Source organism: Pyxicephalus adspersus, chromosome 9 (assembly GCF_032062135.1).
Source record: "Pyxicephalus adspersus chromosome 9, UCB_Pads_2.0, whole genome shotgun sequence".
NCBI lineage: Eukaryota > Metazoa > Chordata > Amphibia > Anura > Pyxicephalidae > Pyxicephalus > Pyxicephalus adspersus.
This window is the reverse complement of record NC_092866.1, coordinates 19,311,432-19,333,165: the sequence shown is the minus strand read 5'-3', so window position 1 is coordinate 19,333,165 and position 21,734 is coordinate 19,311,432. Positions and strand designations below refer to the sequence as shown.

Sequence of the window (21,734 nt, the reverse complement as noted above, 5' to 3'; positions counted from 1 at the left end):
TATATATATATATATATATATATATATATATATATATATCATTGCAACAGCACAGTATATACAGTTTTGCTGCCACTTCTTCCGTTTCTTTATAATGACACAAAATTAAACATAATAAAAGAATAAAAATATATCACACACCCCTACATATATATATATATATACACACACACACACACACACACACACTATACAATATACTATCCTATAATATTCTACTGCAGCTTCTGTTATCATTGTAACAGCTGGAAATGTGAAAAGTGGACACTGCGCGAAATGATAACTGTCCATGCTTCTTGCAGTGATAATTTCAGACATAAGCCACTCTGGTTGGCGCACATGCCAAGTTTGTGCTGTCAAGTTGACAAAGGTTCCCAGCAGCGTTGTGTTCAGCAGTGCACACACACAGCGGGGACCCTAGCGAAAAAGATGGACATTTATAAAAGCCCTGGGGGGTTAGCAAGTAAAAGTGTTCCGTAAATTACTAAGACTCTCCAGAATTATCTTCAAGGCCTACTAGATATGTCTGATTTTCACTTCCGTTTTAACAATCCAATAGTAAGTAAATCTGAAAAAGGTAAACTGATGCAGCCACCACATCTAGGGACTGGTAAGCTGCAATATATTTAATTCTTGTTTTGGGGCTTATATCTCTATTACATTTTTCACAGATACTATGATATACTACTTTTGCTGATACTATGATAAACAAAATTTAGGAATAAGTAGTGTAGAAGTATTAGTAGTGCCTCAAGCATATAATTTTGCCACGGGCTCCTCACAGCACTGCTGCAGGAATGTTTGAGAACTATACAATCTGCACAACTGCCAATCTGACATTTTCTTGCTTAGGGGTATAGGGAAAAGGTTGCTAGGGAAAAAATAGCTACTTGTTTAAAATTCCTAGCAGCTTGTCATCCCGAGAAGTCCAGCTGATTGTGCTTCCATTACAGGCGCTCCTTGGGTGTGACTCGCATACGTTGTGCCGAACTGACTCAATATTGTGCTCCAGCTGTATTTTATACTCTGTGCTTTTTCCTGTGGCTTTACATTAATGGTGACTGGTATTTTAGGATTTTATATGCATGCTTTTTCTAGACGACAATTCCCTGAACTAATAAGATATAAAATGTGTCAATGGGCTTCTTCTGGGAGTCTGGAGGGCCCCAGTTTGGTATAAATGCAGGTCGATGCTTGCCTTGTTTGCAGTTCCACAGGCTGTAAAAGAAAAAGGTCAAAGGCCGAGGATAGGAAGCTTTTTCCCTGAAAATCCAATCGAATATCCTTCTTGTGGAGTCAGATCGGATCGATGCATTGTGATAGGGTTATTGTGAGCCCACGGAGACCGGACTAATTATCTTCTCAGTGGTTGTGGGTGCATAGATGTGCTCACACTTCCCATGAATGGGCAGTTCTGTTATGATGCCAAAATCCAAATAGCTATAACTAGCCAGTTTAAAGACTAGTACAGTTGTTGTTATACTGGTTTACTATTGGTTGTAATATTTTAAAGGCTGTGCGCAATTTATATTAACCATCCCTGCCCTTCCAACTATTCAGTATCCTTGCAGGTTGCTCCTTCTCAGTAGTGCTCTTTAAATAATGTGAATAGCTGTTGAGCTTCCAGACAGCAGTTTTCATGCTACTTGCGCCTTACCAGAAAAAATAAAAGTCAGGGTACCAGCTATATTACAAAAGAAGGGAGGAGGAACGGTACTTCTTTGTTACATTAATATATTGGTCATGTGACCAAGTGCAGCATTATGTAGAAAACACACTGCCATGGCATTACTAGCTTTTGCAAGGCTATCCAAAACCAGCTATACACTGCATACTGTGAAACCGGATATAGTTTTTTATTAGGAATTTAAATTGACCCTGTGCAGAGCTTGTGCACAGTCATGTTGATGTTCAAATGAGCCAGGGGGGATAAAGCCTCATCTGACCTTTGCCATGGCCCCTCTTTTGTCCTGACCAAATATTAGATCTACGCTGGCCTGTAGCTTTCAAAGCACTTTTCTTTCTAGGACAGCCTTAATGACTTTTATAGCAAAAGTAAGCAAAGTAAAAAGAAAACCGGTAAAATAATCAAGGCTCTTGGGTATCCATATTTATTGGTGTAGAGTAATCAATTTTGCCATACAATAAGGCATGGAGAACATTACCCATGACCGAGATTTACTGTCACTTTGAGATGAATGAAGTCCTTCTGCCGCTCAAAAGTAGCATTGAAGCAATAAAAGGCATGACCCTGACCACTGGTTAATGTTCATGTGGTTGAATTGACAAATGTGCTAATTGTTAAATCCAGATCATATATGGATCCCAGGGTCAGGGTTATTATATTCTAAGAAAATGTGTAGTGCTAAGAGCAGCAGTAAGTTGTACACTTTTGCCAATGTCTGGCTTTTGGCTTTACTTAGAGAAATGGGCAGCCATCTTTTTATCCAAATGTATCTCCTATATTATAGCAGGTTTTACAGTAAAATATTTTTTTTCATTTTTTTTATACAATCTTGCATAGTGATACACTCGAAATGTGCCCACATCCAAACGTTCCCTGTCACCTGCTGTATTTAAACAGAAGGCTGGCATCGAACTATCTTCCCCAAACCTGCTTTTCACGCAAAATGCTGAAATAGTTTCTGGCTTGCTTGTTGAACATGCTGGGAGTGCATCCCTTCATTCCCTCTAGGGACAGATTCAGATAAGCACCAAATGACCTCATGGGCAGAACAGGAAGGTTAATCACCAAACTAAAATTGCAAAAATTAATTACAAAAGAAGCGTATGCTGATTAATCTGGAGACCTTACATCTGTTCCACAAGTCCAGCACCCCTCAGGCAGTGCGTTTTTATCCTTGGGACAGACAAAATACAGATTGTCGCTGTGAAATATTTTGCAGCATATGGAATGGCACTATTTAATAATTTGTTCAAAGATGTCACAGCCCTGTAAACAGCATGAGAGTCACTTATATTGTAGTTGGTCCCTAGGCTTTAGAAAAATAATGGACTTTTGTGCACACAGTGCTGTATATGCCACCCCCAGGAAATACCTAAATAATATTGTGGGTAGTCCATTATATATGCCCTATAATTGCTAGAAAACAATGCAGCCCAAAGCCCCTTATGCCAATGTACACATCGATTTCCGTTAAGTACCCAGCGGTTTGGTTGTCACTATTGTATATTTATATATTTGATTGTTAAAAAAACAGACTGACCTAGTTTCTGATTGGCTGATGCCTTTTTTTTGGATGAGAGGGTGGTGAAATTATGTACCCCCTGACAACCACCAATAGGAAGGCAGTCCAAGTCTGGTAACAACCTATTGTGTACATTAAAAACTCTGACATCACCAGCATGCCGGTTGCTTAACATCCCCAATAGTGGCATCAGCCCGTGTCTGCAAATTGGTTTCAAAGCAATTATTGTTAATATATACTCAGCTAACCACATGAATAAATAATTGGATTATTTTATAGTGCTGCAGGGGGCTGGCAGGGAAGGAAAGGTAGACAATATCCGGGAAAGCTTTTGTACCAACGTGTCTTTACATATGGTGGATTGTGGTGTGTATTTTTACAGACGTAAAAGTCATAGCAATATTACAATATAAAACATTGATAACAGTACTGCAATACATTAATATATAAATTCAGGTACTTATGGCTTCTTACACATTTGATAATAATAATAAGATTTATGTAGCACCAACATATTAAGCAGCGTTATACATTAAACATTTAGGGATGTATTATTCAGCGCACAGCTTTATTGTTGAATCTTCCAGGAATTTAATAAATGTGAATATCAGGAAAATTGGGATGTGCGGACATGTTGTGCTTTCAGCTTCCATCAGCTTAAAGCCACTATTTTGCTTTAAATATAATACCAATACAGTGACTATATGCAAAGTGCAGGTTAAGTTGCACTATATGCAAAACCATTTACATTTCATTAAATGAGGCTACAGCATAATAGACAAATGGGGTGCATTTGTCATTTGAATAACTATTTTAGAAATGGTTTTGTATAGACTGAATCCCAAAGTACTAAATTTTAAAGGTATTTCTATTCAACTGGGAATATTGGAGATTAGGGATGGCTTCCTGCACTCTGTGCTGTTATTTTTTAGAGTGGATGGTAATCCATAACCACCAATCATAATTTACCTTTACTGATCTGCATTGTAAACCCTGCTTCCTGATTGGTTGCAGCATTTTATTGCAATCTTTTCTGTTATTAAATAGCATCCATGTTTGACTCCAGTTACTGTAAAAAGCTGCAGACCACTGATCCGGCATAAAAAGCATGGCACAATGCGATTTTGTTCTTCTTGCAGTTCCCTAGCAACTGTGTCCTTACAGAAGCTCCCATGGGTCTCACCCAAAATAGCACTCTTATCCAGTGATGGCATGTGGATGCCACTCCTAGGGCCTCATTCTCTCTATAAGAAAAAAAAAACATTCCTGCAAGCCAGTTTATTTTGCCCGTTTTTCATCACGGCTACCATCAGATTTCTATGACAGACATTTTAAAATGTATGATAGGGGCTTTTCTTAGACCAAGGGTCAGAAGATGTCTGTCGTGAAATAAAGCCTAATTAAGGTTTATATAAAGCAGCTTGTGTTTTATATCAATAAATACATCTAGCCATTAAGCCAGATAGCAAGATAGAGTTTTTAGACTGAACCTATTACTTTAAATTACAGCCCCAGCTTTTTTTTTTTTTGTCTATTGCCATAACCCGGCATTCTAACTCATTTTTTAAAATACCAAGCAAATGCATCCATTATACTACACACTGAAGAGAATTGACGAGAGTAAAACAAGGGTCCAGCATTTCAAAAAAAAAAAAAAATTGTAGATATTTCATGCACTTAGCCCAGGGTTGGGCAAACTTTTTCACTCGGGGGCTACAATCTGTTCTAAAGTTTGGCGGAGGGGCTGGGCCTATGGGAGAGTGGGTGCGGTTGTGCCATCGTGATGTCATGGTGGCATAACCCCACCCACTCACCCATCGCAGATCTGAGCCTGTGATGAGAGAGTGGGCGGGTTGTTCTGGCCACTTCCCTGAGCCCGGGATTTGTACAGGGGACATGGTCCGCGGCCCAGCTCGGGGGGCCGGAGGGGGGAACTGGCCTGAGCCGCCAATCTACTCCAGCGGAGCCGCTGAAGTAGAGAGACAGTTAAATGTGCCGGATAAAAAAAAGGCCTAATGGGCCGTATATGGCCCGAGTCCGTAGTTTGCCCAAGCCTGGCTTAGCCTATCAAGCTCATAAATTCTTATTTGGATAGGGCAGTTCCATTTTTTTTTCAAAAACATAATATTTTAAATCTTTATCAGTTTGTATTCTGCCTTTCCTGGTTTAGTCAGTATGCTAATTAAATGTTTTCATACCAGTTTACTTTTTTATTACTGCACTCAGTGATGATATCCAGCAGACCATTGCTGGTGGTAGAAGCCAGGGGTGTAATGATTATAGCTTCCTTAAAACATACCAGCGCCCTTTCTTAGGCTGCATACTCATGTCAAATTTTCATCACTGGAAACAATCTTTTGTGATCATTTCCAGCAAAGTAAAGTGACAGATAATGGAATTAGTGATGTACATACCGTTCCTGTTCTATTCTATGGAGAGGACGAGCGAGCATTTGTCCTCTCCCCAAGAAGCACTTTTGTGCGAAACCCATCAAGAACAAACAGACTACCCTATACCATCATACAAATTGAACTTATTGTATCCCTTTTACAGACTTTTGACCAGTTTACGTAATAGCTTACTGCATGTTATCTGTTACATCTATCATGAACTTTATTTGATTAATAATTTTTTTGTTGAATAACAAATCTTTGATGTTATTTATATAACCTGTTTGACCTATACATTGACTTAAAAACCCCTACTACAAATCCATCCTACATTGGGTAATTACTACACAATTTTATTGATGGGTAACCAAGGAAGCCGTACAAAAAGAAAACCGGCAATCTACAACGCTGAATTATGTGTGAACATTATTAGAAATGTGTTGAAAGTGTTTTTTTTTTGTTAGGTTCTAATCGTAAAGTGTATTTAAATCTGTTTTTTTTCAACACCACTCAAGATGGTGACCTCCAAGAAATGCCATAAACCCCACAGATAAAATACTCTTGGGGAGTAAGAAAAGAACACTGCTACAATCAACATCAGTTTAAGATACTGTAAGACTGCTCTTCCTAACCTGCAGAATAAATAGACATTTGATGATAAAGCTAAGTAAGGCTTCATCAACGTTCTTCATCATTCCTGTTGAATCTTTTTTTGGTTTCTATTAAAGATCATGTAAGTCTGTGGGGGGAAAAAAAGTTTGATGAGCAAAGACATAAATATTATGTGGGTAACCTGCATATGTTTTATTGGAAAAGAAGACAATGTAAAGGCAAACATGAGCTACAAATATGTGTTTTTGTCTGCTTTCTGTATAATTGAAGGTCCACTTTGTCGGTCACTCACACTTAACTTGTTGTCCTGTTTATTTATGCTACTTGCACCTTACCAGAAAAAAATAAAATCCTGTTTATTAATAATAATTATTATGAATGTGGATGCTGGCATAAAGCCATTTGGGGAATACTACAGTGGCACAGAAAGTATTCAGACCCCCTTCACTGTTCATTGTAAATTTGTATATATTATGATGAACGTTGTGTCAAGACAGGTTAAGTATAAATGTTTGGATCATACTCAGATGTAACTAAACTATCCAGAATATGGCAGGAAATGGAATTTGTATGCTGGAAACTATGGATAAAGTGTTAGCCATTGTAGTTTTCCTACAGTGTCATACATAAACCTTTTTTTTGAATCCTTCACCATTCTTAATCACCATGTCATTCAACAAGACATGACTATGTGCCCATTATACAGGGTAACCATTCAGCTTCTAGTGTACTAGATCGCCTCTCTTGGGGCCTCCAGGCTTGTATAACATTCTTAGTTCCCTGCCAAGCATGTATCCTGACAACATCCTTCTTTTAATTGAACAGGATATGCCTCACCCTCTACAGACACACTGGGGCGCCACTCTCTTCAAGAGGGCATCTCTTACTTTAGAAAACAAAAGGGGGTTAGCCTATCCTGTGCCAGCCAAACGTATCATCCTGTCACCATCTGTCATGCCTCCTCTATTGCCAGATGTCTTAAGGAAGTGGAAATACTCTTTTATGTTTCTATGTACAAACTGCTAGGAAAAATAAACTTTTTCCTTTATGATTATATCAGACAGACCAGAGATCCTCAATCCATTATTTCTTCCTAGCATCAATGAAAAATAAAACAGAATATTGTGATATAAACCAGGTGTGAACAAGTAACCTTGACAAAACATTTTCGTGTATAAAAATGAACATAAAAAATATAACAAATCCAATTTACTAAACTTTAAAAAGGAGTAAAAATTGCATTAAGTATATTTAAATAATATAGTTAAAATCTTTAATAATTCTTGCTTGATATCCATGGTACATACAAGCAATATAACATGATCTTTATAAGGCTTTTATTTGGGAGTAATAGTATTAAGTTTGCCTACTTTATTCAGGGGTCAAACCTTTTTAGCATTACAAAATAATCTGAGTTGAATATTCATAGCGTATTCATGCACTGTGAACCACATGCTGGTAAATGGGCAGGATAGCAAGAGAAAAATGCAAACTCCATGTAGTTAAAGGCATTCCTTTGAAGATCAAATGCACGTTTAATCAAGCAGATCTCTACTAAAATAATCCATCATATTTGCACACCATTTTCAAAGAACTTTAAAGGTTTTTGGATAGATGCCATAATCAGGAACTGGAACTACTCTGAATGCACGTGTCAAATCACTATGGTCTTAAGGTAAGAGAATAAACATCTTTCCATCCCTGATGAGTGTTTGGGATTGATGATCTCTTCATACATGAACAGCAGTCTTAAAGTGTATCTAATCTGAAGAACTATAATGCAGTTTACCAGTCCATTAATGTGGTGGCTTCATTAGATTTTCTGGCTTTTTCCCAGCAAGCAAACCTCAGTGTTAAGGTTGTAAGTATTCTGGGGCTGAAAAACACCTTGACATCTCCATAACATAGGGGAAGGTGTATTATATTCCACCAAATAGGGCTGATGACAGTGTTTGAGATTTAAGAGCAGGAACTTAGACATTCACAGTCTTTCTAGCAGGATCAACATATGTGTAAATTATTCAAACATGGGAAACAAAACTCTTTCAGTGGTATTGTTAACCAACCCAAAGGGAAGGAAAAAAAGTTAATTGTTGGGGTTTTAAATAAATAAATAAAGAAAGCATCACCTAAAGATACCAATGGGTATACCTTTATTGTATTTGGCACAATCCTAACCTTGGTTCTTCTAAGCCCAACCAGGCTATCCAATTCTAGTCCTTGAGGGCCACATACTTGACAGGATCTTCATCTAAACAGTTTTTTTTTGACTCTTTGTGCACCATATCTTACTAAACTTACAGCTTACCATTGGAAAAGAACTAAAATTGTTTTCACACCCTAGCCCTCAAGAACTGGGGTTGGACATTCCTATTCTAGACCTCCAAAAAACCATCAACAAGCTGCAGCCTGTCATGACACGTGTAATAGTTTTCTATATTACAATAATGGCTAACCATCCTCAGCACACAAAGAATTGGAAGACTACACATGGATTTTGTACTACAGATTTGGGATCAGAAGACAACATGCTGTCAAGGCCTTGCTCCATAAAAACTCTAATAGACGAGCTAGTAGTGCTTGACTTAGTTGTAGAGACCTGTACAAAATGGTCATTTAGCAGTAGTATGTTTTTATTCCTCTGTCCACTCTCCCAGGCCAAAATACCCAGCTCACTTCTGTCCAATTTTGTCTTTTAGCTCTGCACTCGAAAGTACAGTAAATGGGAAATTCAGTATGTGGTAAGGTGCTATGCATAGAATGGTGCCTTGGCTACCCCAGCCAGAAGGCAGTGATTAGATCCAGGCTTTAGTAATTAGGTCCAGTCTCCACATCCCTCCTTCCCATCTTCCCTTTATGCTTCTTCATCCATGCATCTGCTGTAGTGCATTCCTCCATGTTATTCCCCAACCCCCATCTTGAACATGTTCATAAATGTGTGTTTTCCATGAAATATAATAAAGCAGAGACATCAGGTGCAGGGATTTCATCAATCTCCAGTCGAGTGAGCAAATACATAGTGATGGCTGTGTGCAGGTTCAGCTTCAAACAGCCGTGACTATATCTTTCTGTATTCATGCAGGACTGCAGTGCTTCTTCATCTGAATCATATACCTTGTGTTCCCATCGATGTGGAGGACACACAAATCATACAAAAAGTCAGCTGTCTGGATTAGCATTTAGCAGTAGTTCACAACATTTATTTATCTTTTATACATTTGTAGGTATCCCTGTACAATCAATAACTAGATGAAGAGACCAATGAAAGTGTTTCTCAAAGTAACCTGTCAAAAAAACACTTTATTTCTTTAAATTTTGGAGGAAGCTGATTGGTTTGGTAAATGTTTGCTGGTTATTTCTCCATCTGTTTTTTACAGCATTCGAAAGAGGATTCAACATATGTGTAATTTGACAGCTGATACGCAAATCTTGTTTGTAATTGGAATTTCTTTGCTAATGGAACAAATTCTTTAAATTTAAATGTGAAGGGTGAATCTTTATTGTAATTAAAATCTAATATGTTGAATAGTAGTGAGGGAATTCTCATTGAAAATGATGGCATAAATCACAGACTGATCCCCAATTAAAATGGATTCACCCATCCTCCCTCATATTACAAATACAGAGCTGCTTGGAAAATAATGGCAGAATGGTCTAAAATACAGATGCAATTTTAGGTCATAAAAATTTACTATGCAAATCCCTTATAAATAGCCCAATCCATTAACTATATTATTAGGTAATATCCTCTATTGTGTTAGTCCTTTTTTCACAGGTTTCTCTTCCTAATAGATTAGAACAGTTGATCTGTAATCCATTGCAACAAATCTGAAATAAAGTGTCTTTGATTGCTGTCATTTACTTGAATTTGTCCTGTATTATTAACACCCAGCTAATGGTGGCATTTTAGATTGCTGGCTAATTAAACCACCTGCCGCCTTCTGCCTTTGTTGGAAATCATTGGCAAAAGATCTCCATAAATATTCCAGCTTTGCCCAAACCAGTAAAGTTACAAATCCTTCTAACTAGAGGCTCTATAAAGGATATCTAGCTATAATTCACTAATATGTAGAAAAAAAAAGTATATTTGGGTGGCATTTCCCTATTTATAATCCTCTTTTAGAATGTGTTGGGTGAACAAATATATTTCCTGAAGCCTGATTGGTTGCTAATAGCTTACCTAACCTTTTACTTGGCCACCTCGAATGGAGTTTAGTTATTCTGATTATCATTCTTGTCTCTAGGTTATTAAATTGCTGTGTTTGCTGAATAATTTTAGCAGTAGGACTGAAATAGAAACTCTGACTTGGTATTTATGTCAAAAAGCCAATGGTTGCATTTCCTGAAACACATCGCAATCAATAGGTTATTTATGGAATGCAATACATGGAAAATGCATACGAGGAATACATTTTCTGCTTTGTAGTTCAGGATCGTCCGGCTTCATGGTTATACCTGTGCTGCAGATGAGCAACATTAGCACAGTCATTGGGCTTCATGGGGAATTGTGCATCCAAATTTTTGGTATTTTGCCTTGGAAATTTGATGAATATAAAAAGGATAAATTCAATATTTTTAGGAGGAACTTCTTTTTTGTTCAAAATTACAATTTTTTATTCCTATTCCTTCATCATGCTTGAACTGAGATTCAAGTGATTTTTTTCATCTGCATTAAATCTTACCTTTAATGTTCCTTCACTCTTACATTATTGCTCTGCAGACAATATTACTAATATATCAAGCACTAAATCTGTAGTTGTGGCTTTGAAGAAAAATTAAAGGGATTCCTGTGCCGCACAGTTCTAAATGTGCAATAAATACAGGGGTTTCTCTACCATATTGTTTTATTCTAAGACCTGGCTTAAAGCTGAATCCTTGAATATGCAAAAGCTGTCTTAATACTAGAGGCATGTGTAGTCTTACCTAAATCGTTGTGTGTGCTTTGTTTTTTTTTGTTTTTTTCTGGACTTATATACAGTATTCCAGAGGTAACATTTGCCTCTGTTCAGTAGAATTATAAAGACCGGTCAGCGGAGTTCTCTTTACATGCCGGGTATTTTTTCCACCCTCCCAATAGGCAGCCAGTAGCGGGTCCCTTCTACAGCTCTATTTCTGCACAGGTTGTGTGCAGCACATTGATCTTACTTACCAGGTAACAACTAGGTTAGCAAATGCATTCAGTGCACTAGGTGTGATTTTATATCACTATTGGTTATTAAACCGAAAGAAAAAACAAAACAAAACATTACACTTAACCTTCAATCCAGCAGAGCAGTCTATCTGTCTGGAGGTTTCTTCCATCAGATTTTGCGTCGTCCTGATATCTGGTACCTGGGATCCGGGCGCTGACATCTTCTCCTCTTTTTTTTTTCCGGGTTCTTCTTCCTATGTCACCTGATCTCACACTGTGCAGGCGCGAGATTTGGTGACTTAGATTGGAAAAAATTGAATATCTCACAGGACATATGTGAGATCTGCAATTTTTTTTCTATTGATGAAAGTGCTCTTCAGGCATGTGCAGAAGGAGAAGCCAAGAGCCTCCCAGGATGCATGACGTAAGTGTCCCTGGAGGCTCTGCGCTCCCATTTATTCCTAATCGCTTAGGACAGGGGCCAGCAAACCTTTTTGGCTTCAGGAGGTCAAGAAGGCACACTAGGCCGGACTTTCTCCCGAGTCCCGTGCTGATGGCTCCGCTCCCCACCGGGGACATCCCTGAAGGGAAATCCCTCTCCTCTGCAATGCATACGGAGAAGTGGGAATGTCCCCTTACCCTGGCGGCGGAAGTGTTAACGCCGGCTGCGGTAAATAGAGAAGGGAGGCATACAAGGAGGCTCAAAAGCCATGTGTTGCCAACCCCTGCCGGTTGGATTAGGCCGAGTGACCAGGGGGCATTAGGCTGAAATGGACTACTGGCTAGGCCCTATCTGGCCGACCTATGGCACAGGCAATTAAAAATTAAAGAGGCGTTGCTGCATCTTCTCTTTTTTTATTTATTTTAAATGCAAGGGTTGTCTACCCTTTTTATGTAAAGTAAAAATTCCGAGTTAAGGTACGCTTTAAGTATATTAAAATAAATTTGTTTCTGTCTGGACTTGGGTTTTAAGTACACATCTATATACTGTAATAACCAAAAAAAATTACATATGTTAAAAAATTTAAAAATTTAAAAAAACTGGATATGTGATCTTTTTGGAAGGCTTTCTAATAATCATAAAAATAGAAACAAAGAAAAGATCTTTTTAAGAATGCTGTATGCTCCTTAGCATTGCACATGTGCTAGTGTCTAAAAGTGCTGACTTTAACCTAGGGAGGAAAATTGGGGACCTCTTCCAGTACTGTGTTATATTTAAAATGGAAATGGAGATTTTTAAAATCATCATTACATAATTCCATATGTGTGGATTATTGCTGGTTAACAATGATACCCAGTTTTATCATCCATACGATCATATATCGCTGTCCACCTATATCTCAGTATCTCTCTTCAATCAATATAGAGTCTTATCTACAAAAATTAACCAATCTTACTAGAATCCATTAAACATTTTATCATTATTTAAAATGTGTGCATTCTTTCAAATGGTGTAAGACATTCCATGATGTACAGAACTCCTAAATATAGTTTGGTCTGGAAAGCCATAGAATCATACGGTCGCTGGAACACACCCTTTTTGTGGTTTCTATTTGATGCTGTTCTTCATCTTTTCCTTCTCTTAGCTTTGTGTGTTTTTTTCCCTTTCCTATTCATTTTTCACATGTATCTTCCGCTGAGCTCAGGCGGCTGGGAGATGAAATGTTGCCATGGAAACGAAGCTCATTAATTGCGCTTCTCTTGTGCCTGCACCCAAGTGCTTTTCTGGTGATGAGGACAGGGAGGCCTGGTATATAGTTACAATTCAGCCATGTCCATCAAATTATGATTTTTTTTTTTTATATACTCATCTGGTTTTGAAGAAGGCTTCATAATTGCATCACAGAACACACACCATATTCTTACATCTTTTTGTTAATTACATTGTCCTGAAATATTTTTGGAGGTCCTGAACTTTGGTGCCTGGGCCCAAAAAACGCAAGCAAAGAGGGACACTTTAGTCCCCAGATTTGCATTATTCATCTGCAGCTGATCCTTCCCCATTACATTCTTAAAATATACCCTTGCTTTTCTTTTGATGCAGCCATCTTGGTAGAGACACGGCTTTGCCTCCATATCAGAGCTGCCCCTCCAATGACTGATGGGAAAATATTATTCTTGGTAAAGACACAGCTTTGCTTCCATATCTGAGCTGCCGCTACAATGACTGATGGAAAAATATTCAAAAAGCAGTAGAAGAGGATAACAAAGCACAGATCTACAGAACAAATGAAGCAGGAGACAGGAGATGCATGTACTGTGCCTCCTCAGATACGGCTTCCTTTCCAGCAATGATAAAACCAAGCAGAACAGTAGTGATATTGCTAAATCTGACGAAAAGTATTTTAAGACTAGTAATCTGTGCCATTACATCAGATACACAGCTATGAGTTTGAAGTCACAGGCAGTGTGGTTAAATTTTCCAAGAATTCGTGGAAAATTGTATTTGGTCTAAATGTGAACAAGATTGCATTGACCCCTGTAAGTGCAGACATTGTGGAGCAATTCATTCTTAGTTTACACAAGCACTGAACTGTCAAAGTCTTCTTCTTAGCAGTTTAGGTTACTCTGATACCCCTCTCAACATTTGTGCTCCATAATAACATTATAAATTAGAAGGCTATTTATTGCAGAGAGGGGGGACAGGTAGAGCTGTGCTGCTGGGGGAATATTTTAGGTGACTACTACACATGTGCACACAGAACAGTGCCAAGAATGTACACCGAGCTATGCATGCGCGACTCATTGTTAGACATTGAACTGCTTTAAGTTGGTCAAATAAACAGTGTCACTTTCTGTATTTAACACTAACCCAGGACTCTAATGCTGACAGTGATCATGTATAAAAAAATACTTCCTGACCTATTTTCTGATCAGTTTGTGTTCCTGACTTGTAAAAATAAGCACAATTTTTGGAGGAGATGTAACAGTAATACTGGATACACACATTGGTTCAGTTTTCCTTCATGATATTAAGGTTAAAAAAAATCTTTCTGTCCTATGGTTTTTTGCAGATTCACTGTAGTGAATATTGAATTGGGTGAACCGTCAACTCAGTCCTTGATTCATGTGAATATATACATGTAGAGATATCTAGTGTTTAGAAAATTATGCAATTTATTGCATATTGCGTTCATTAATTCTATGATTCTCTGCAGACCAGATTAATCTTCCAAGTAAAATTTATGGATACAATTATCAAATACAAAGATGCATTCTTTTAAAAAAAAAGTAATAGTATCAGCATTTGTGTGAAGTAGTAGGCTCTACAGTGGGGTTGATTTTTTTCAATATGGGCAAGCAGAAGGGAAATATTTCAATTCTTTGCAGCTGAACATTCCTTATTACTGATTTATTCTACAGGAGCTTTTAGGGGTCTGGACACAAAGCCCATTTTCCTGATTAAAAAAAAAAGAAGGTATTTTTGTGCAATCAAATTTATTTTTATTTTTAAATTCCTTTAGTGTTCTTAGGCTGCTTGTTTAGACACTGAACACATAATAAACCAAAACCATTGCATTGACATTCCTTACCTGTACATAAAAACCTACACTTGACTTTTTTACCTAAAGTCACGAAAACAAGTTTGCATTTATTAAAATGTTAAAAGTTCTTTGGCCAATGACAACAAATTCCCCTTCTTTTTTTTTTCTAGAATAAATCACAAAATAAAATAACATTACTAGCAATAGAATATACAAAATGTGCAAAAGAAGGAGTTTTGCTGATCAGTTGAAGTGCATTCTCCTCAGTGATGTTAGACTTGGTTTACATAGGGTATAACTGCCCATTCATTTGTGTATTTTTAGCTTTCTGAGCTCTTCATTAAATGACCCCCTACTCCCATATTTCTGGAAGTTGGCAGACAGATGGTGACAGTTCTCCGCCAGGAGGGGCTCTAAGGCAGCACATGGGGGACAGGAAGCTGAAAATTAGACCCAATGAAAGATATACATTTCAAATGCAAATCATACCCAAGTGCGCCCAGGGAGGGGGGATTTGTGTTAAAGGTTAAGCCCAGCATGAAATGCGCCCCGTAGAGGGACAAATATGAGTGCAGTGCTTCTCACACGCAATTAATTGGGCTCTGGAATATAATGAAGCCTCACATTCAGGTGTCAAAGGCATTCATGCTCTGAAGGCCATAGTATGAAGTAGACTAAAACGAGATGATGTAATTTAACTCCTGTTTCTCGCAGAGCCTTATTAAATTGTTATCTGAATAAACAGTGTTTAGGATGAATGTAAGAGCTAAGATACTGTATATATGTGTGTATAAATTCTTTCCTGTGCACACAGTAATGCCTCTTCTGTAGGAGGGTGACCAAGAGACCATATTCATGTGCACGAACATGGTACAGGCATCTTATTCACCCATTAGTGATGTCTACCCATGTACTTTCTGAGCTTTATCAGGAATATGTACCCCCTGAAAATGTTTCTATCACCAGTTACCACTGAATAGCTGGTCTTCCATATAGCATTACATTAGTTAACTTCTGAATCTAGAAAGCTTCCTGAAGATTTTCTAATTTGTCCAATGATCTGCCAAATTTTCTTTACTGCCTATACATGGTTGACCTGTCACATGAGCCTTGGGAATATGGTCCATAGCAATCTAGCTGTTTGAATTGATGGAACAGGAGGAGGCAGGGGCATAATATATTTTTTATTGCTTTTGTTTTTCATTGAATGGTAAGCAAAAGCAGGAAAATGAGCTGTGACAATTTATATATTCTCACACAAGAAATATCTCATGATGATTACTGGTAGTTTATTTACACAAAGGATCAAAATTGAGGTCTGGATAAATTCCAGAACTCGGGGAAGTGCAGCATTTTGCGCAACATTAGGGCAGAATTTGCTCATGATTTTCCAGATGATGCTTTTCAGCAGATTTGGGAAATTGCATTCAGGCATTTTTTGAAATTTTATTTGTTGCAACATTAGCAGTGATATTAGAGATTAGCAGTGGCAGAAGATTGGGGGAGACTTACAACATTAATACATATAACCGCTTTGACACACCATAAAAAGAGCAGGTTTCTAGGGATCAAGGTGGCATGCTATGGTACCCATTTATGCTCTCAGACCCAAAGTCAGAGGCACATTCTTCAAAAACATCATTGTTCTAGAAAGTAAACTTGATTATTTAATCTTGGACCTCCTTAGGCTGGGTACACACATGCAATAGTTCTCGTCCGATTATCAGCTAATGACTGATATCGGACAAGAATCTTGCGTGTGTACAGTGCTCATCGTCCGAATGACCGTCCTGGCGGATCCACAGACGATGGCCGATGAACGATCGTAATGAAAGTGAAGGGGAGAGAGCGCAGCGGGGTGCCACTCCTTCATTCTCCCCCTTCCCTCTCTATGAAGCAGAACAGTGCTCTATGTACAGCACTTGTTTATGCATTGTGCAGTCGTTGGTCATAGGAAAAGATTGTGAAAGATCCTTTCCAACGACAATTATTGCACGTGTGTACATAGCTTAACTTTCATTTGTTTAATTACTGGGTGATACATGTCAGAGTGGCGCATGATAGCACTTTTTCAGTCTGTACTCTCTGGAACTCTATAAAGTTTTTCTGAAGCCGACATCATCTGTGTTCGACCATTGCCAATAGATAACATGATTCTAGGTAGTTCTACTTTTTAACAGAGAGAGTATACAAAGAGAAGTATACAAAGGTGACCCATGTACAGAAATGTCCTATTCACCAGTAACAGTGATTGTAAAGTCCTATGACCAGATCACAATACCTAGTGTGACAGTGGGAAGACCTGCTTGAATTGATGAGATTACCTAAATGGTGTGATAAAACTACCATGTTTGTTCTGAGACTGTCAGTTTCAACCCCAGCTCATTAATCCCTCCCAATTCATTTTCTATGTTTGTAAAATACATTTTAATTAGCACTTTTTTGGTAAACAGTTATTTTAGGTGCCCTTAGGACATTGCACAACTGTCCCCTGTCTTTTTAAAGTCAAACAAAAACGATCCAATATCTATGATGTGGATCATTACTGACCAGATGTGTGTGTTTCAGGGAACCAAGCAATCAGATGCCGTTGGTTTTCTCAAGTCCACGATTGTCTGCTCACTGCTTTTCCTTCCTCCTTTTAATATCACGGTATAGAGGAGTAACCAGGAGACATTGTGATATAGTTGTGATATAGTTGGGTTTTGCATGATTATTATTTATTGCCCTTTTCAACTTTTAATAACGCTTAGACTAAACCCAATCCCAAAACCCTAATTTTTTTATCTTATCCTGTAAGCTGCCCTTTAAAGTAAATTCATCACAAGCTTGGGAAATTCATTCTATGCAAATTATAAACAAAGTGGTTATGGTCACTAAAAGGCCCAGATCAAACAATTATTCACTTCAGTGATTAAGACAGCTAAAATGTTATGCAAATCCCCAACTTTTCCTGTAGGAAATGCTTGGCCCCATTCACCCCACCACTTCTTTATTGTACCTTTAATATAATTGGCTATACTCCATGACCAATTGTAAACTTTTGAAAGGGGACTAGGCTGACTCATTTTTTTTTTACAGGAAAAGCTAGGAGTTGCATATAAATTCAACTGTCTCTAGAACTTACTGGTCATTTTTGACTGTTCTCTTGCTGAAGATATCCACCATATATGCAGTTTTTAATTGTATGCTTAGTTTGAATTGCTTAAGCTTCTGACAAGGTAGGACACAATCTCTGTGCTGCAATAGAGTAATCTTCCTGTAGCAGTATTTTGAAGTTGGTGCACCTACGTGGTAACCGTAAAAACTATTGTTTCTATTGCTGGTAATGGAACCATTCCCACTCCTAAAATAGTAATCTTTGTAGTCTCCTGTGTAGAAATAACAGTGGTTAGCGTCTTTACAGTTATCAGAAAACGTCTTGTCGGGGAGAGGAGGCAAGCTCCTTGGGTGATCTCTTATCTAACATGTATTTATTTATTTTGTTTGTAGGCCGATGCCAAAATGGTGTGTGACGTGGTGAGTCGCATGGAAGACACAGAACCTTTCTCTCCTGAGCTTCTCTCGGCCATGATGAGACTTTGGGCAGATTCTGGAATCCAGGAGTGCTTCAATCGATCCAGAGAATATCAGCTTAACGACTCTGCTAAATAGTATGTGGCCAGTTTATATAGCAAAACATGTTTTTGTCAAAGCAAAATTGGGATTTAAATGCAAACATGTAACAATAAGAATGAGTCACAATGAGAAAAAGTATTTTCTTAATAGGTGAAGAATGCCTTTAGTATTTATTTGAAACCTTAATTTTGCTAAAATATTTCATGATGAGTGGCACAAAACATGACTTGTAAAGAGTCCAGGACATGCCTATGCATTTAAATATAGTGGCCCCCAAATGCTTTTAATCTGTTTACTAATGCCCACACTTTCAATTTGTTTTGGGGCCCCAAAACTGTCCATTCTACATAAATGTTATGTTACATTATTTAGGCTGGAGTTGTTGGATTTGTATTTACTAACCCTTCAGACACCAATTGCCTACAAAGTACATCCTTCACTATTAAACTAACAGGCAGATGCAATTAAGCCATCTTTCTGGTTTACAGTTTACTAATCCCCCTGAATAACTCCTGTTCCCTGGGCTTCTCCCCTAAATAGCCTTGTGGATGATTTTTTCATAATCCTGAATAGTTTGTTAAATTTCAGGGATTTTATTAGATCATGGACAGGTCTTCCCATCTAGCTTGGCCATATTAAGGAGTTCCCATTCTGTTGGTTTTATTTCATTAGGAATGCAACTCAAGATGCAAAAATCAACAAAGATGGGTAGCAACATGCAAAATTCCCAGGCAGGGACAGAGTTAGGAATTTTCGCAAGCAGAATAGTATGTCCTGCTTCTTCTGTAATAGAAATTGAAGCTTATTGGTTGGTGAGTGTCTGTCATAATTGGCAAGTATGCATACTTCCTGATTATGACAAATACTTACCTGTGTGCAGCCACCCTGCAGCAATGACAGGTCCAGGACCCGTCAATGCCTCATCCTCAGAAGGTACCATGAAGAAGAACTTCCCTGAAGACGATGATCCATTGGATGAGCACTGATGATGTGACTTCTGTGTTTGTGTGCACGAGTTACATTGTTTCCAGTGGTTGGGCCATACAGTGCAAGGCTTAGAAAGCTCCCAGGAGCCAAGGATTTCTTTTTTGTCAACTAGGTAACAGAGATTGTCTACTAGTACTACCTCTTGATGGCTTTGATATTTGAGTTTAGGTCTGCTTTACTTTGAGTGAATTAACTCATTAAGGGATCTGTCCACTTATTACCAATACTTTATATTTAATATTTATGAGGCAGGTCGCCTTAGGTTATTTTTTCCTTTCTCAACTAACATTAAATGATCTCTGAGTTCCCTGTCTGCATATCTGTTGCTTTCATGTTGAGGGCATCTCTCCTATACTTAGCTTATAGAGAATACAGGTATGACCTTTATTTTCTTTTAGAAAGGCGTGATACTCCTTTGCAGGAAGTACACTCAAGAGGTTGTAAGATCTTTCCAATGAAGTCGTTATGTATTAAAAAGAAAAAAAAATCAGTAGGTAATTCAGCTTGGCAGTTTCTGCCAAAAGCTGATTAATCTGCTATGGATAGATTGACCTTTTAAATTTTAGCTTCCAGCATAAATCTTTGTTTCCTCCAACTCCTTGTTGTAGAATTCTTAGTGACCTTATATTCGCATTACATTATTTAAAAAAACCACTGACCACATTACCAGATGTAAAATGTTCCATTCTTAGACAGAAGTTTAGCATTTAATATATTTATATTAAATCCATGGTAATATTTTAAATACAGCTTATTTACATTTGGACAAATGTCTTTTCAATCAAGTAAAGCGTCATTGTTCATGTAATGCCAACCTTCTGACTGACCACTTTGTACTTGTATTTACAATGGTACCCGGCGTTGAAATTAATTGAAAGCAATGAGTTTCCCCGTCCATGATTTGACTGTTTTGAGATCCAGCAAGTGTCCACTATGTGCTGTGTCATGGAAGGAGGTCATATTCTATTTATTATAGGAGAAGGGAGCAGTGAAATCACTCCTTATACCCTCTGACAGATTTAACAGTTGGCCTCCATACCCAATTGGTACATCTTGGAAGGAGATCCCATGTTTTCCCACATGCCAAAGCAATGTGTATTTTGCAGTGGTGACAACATAAGAAGGTAAAACTGTGAATACTCAATAGATGGATACAAAGTGGTCATGGGGCCAACCAGTGGGTTCACTTTAACATTCACCATCCTAGCCCATTATACTTGCATTCCTTTTGCTTCTATGCTGTTCCATTCAGCCTCCAGGATCTAAAGGAAAGTTGTTTTGTAAGCATTGATTCCGTGGCATAACAGCTTACAGAAGGTTATTGACTCCCATTACAACAGCACTGATTGGCTCAGCATTTTAACATGGACTGAGTTGCATTCTTTGACATTCCCAGAGGTACTGGGTATGTACGCTTTGGTTCCTGATGCTGAACGGAGTATTGAGGCAAAAAATGAAAGCTAAGTATATGCTAATAGGGTTACGCTTCTGAATTAACTAGGCAAAGTGCTGGTTTGGTTTACAAACACATCTAACCAAGGAATATTTTTCTTATAGTTTTTTACTGTACAACTTGAATTTCTTTGCTCAAAAAATAAAAAATTAATGCTTTGGTTTTTTTTGGAAATGAATGATATTCATCAGACTATAGGATTGTAGAAAATGATTAGCACAGAAATATGTATGACATTCCTCTGTACAGATATAGTGCAGGGTGGTGCGATTCAGCTCTAGGCCTTCCTACTTCATGTAGAAAAAAATTCTACAGCATCTGTTTTACATTGGAGAGAACATCTCCTCCATCATCCAGCCACTCCCTACCCAGCCACCCACGTACGTATGAGCACCATTCCATTGCTACTTTCTCCTTATTCCTCCTTTATCTCATTCTGCCCCCCACGATAATAAATGGCATTAATCATGTTCGGAAGGCAGCGTCTCATTCTATCACACTCGTCCTTGTCGTACACCCAGATAGGAGTCTGCTGCCCGGCTGTAAAAATCTCCATGCTGGAGGCTCCCCATCGCTCCCAGCCAATCTTTCTGCATCTCCATAAATCCCTGGTTTCCATAGCAACCCCGAGATCTGCCTGCTTACGCTGCTTCTCAATGCAGATCATATCAAAAGATGGCGATCTATGTGTATGTAAGTCAGAGACAGATCGCTGTGTACAGTGACAAGACCTTTCTTGTCAGGAACAGTGCATGTGTGCATAATGTATGCCTATACCTGTGAGATACATTTTTCTTCGTTAATGGCGTTTGTATTATTATAATATAGTAACACAGGGATTAAAATGAA

The 21,734-nt window shown here is 38.1% G+C and overlaps 1 protein-coding gene across 3 annotated transcripts in view; it reads left to right on the top strand.

Moving 5' to 3' along the window:
- The window catches only part of GNAO1 (G protein subunit alpha o1), a 74,790-nt gene that overhangs the window by 17,680 nt on the left and 35,376 nt on the right, over nucleotides 1–21,734 (top strand). For 2 of the 3 annotated variants that reach the window (XM_072422848.1, XM_072422849.1), the window contains exons 2-3: nucleotides 8,911–8,952; nucleotides 18,320–18,480. In XM_072422848.1, coding sequence (XP_072278949.1) covers nucleotides 8,911–8,952; nucleotides 18,320–18,480 — 203 coding nt within the window. The remainder of the gene's footprint in view (nucleotides 1–8,910; nucleotides 8,953–18,319; nucleotides 18,481–21,734) is intronic. The other variant, XM_072422850.1, reaches the window with a different exon arrangement.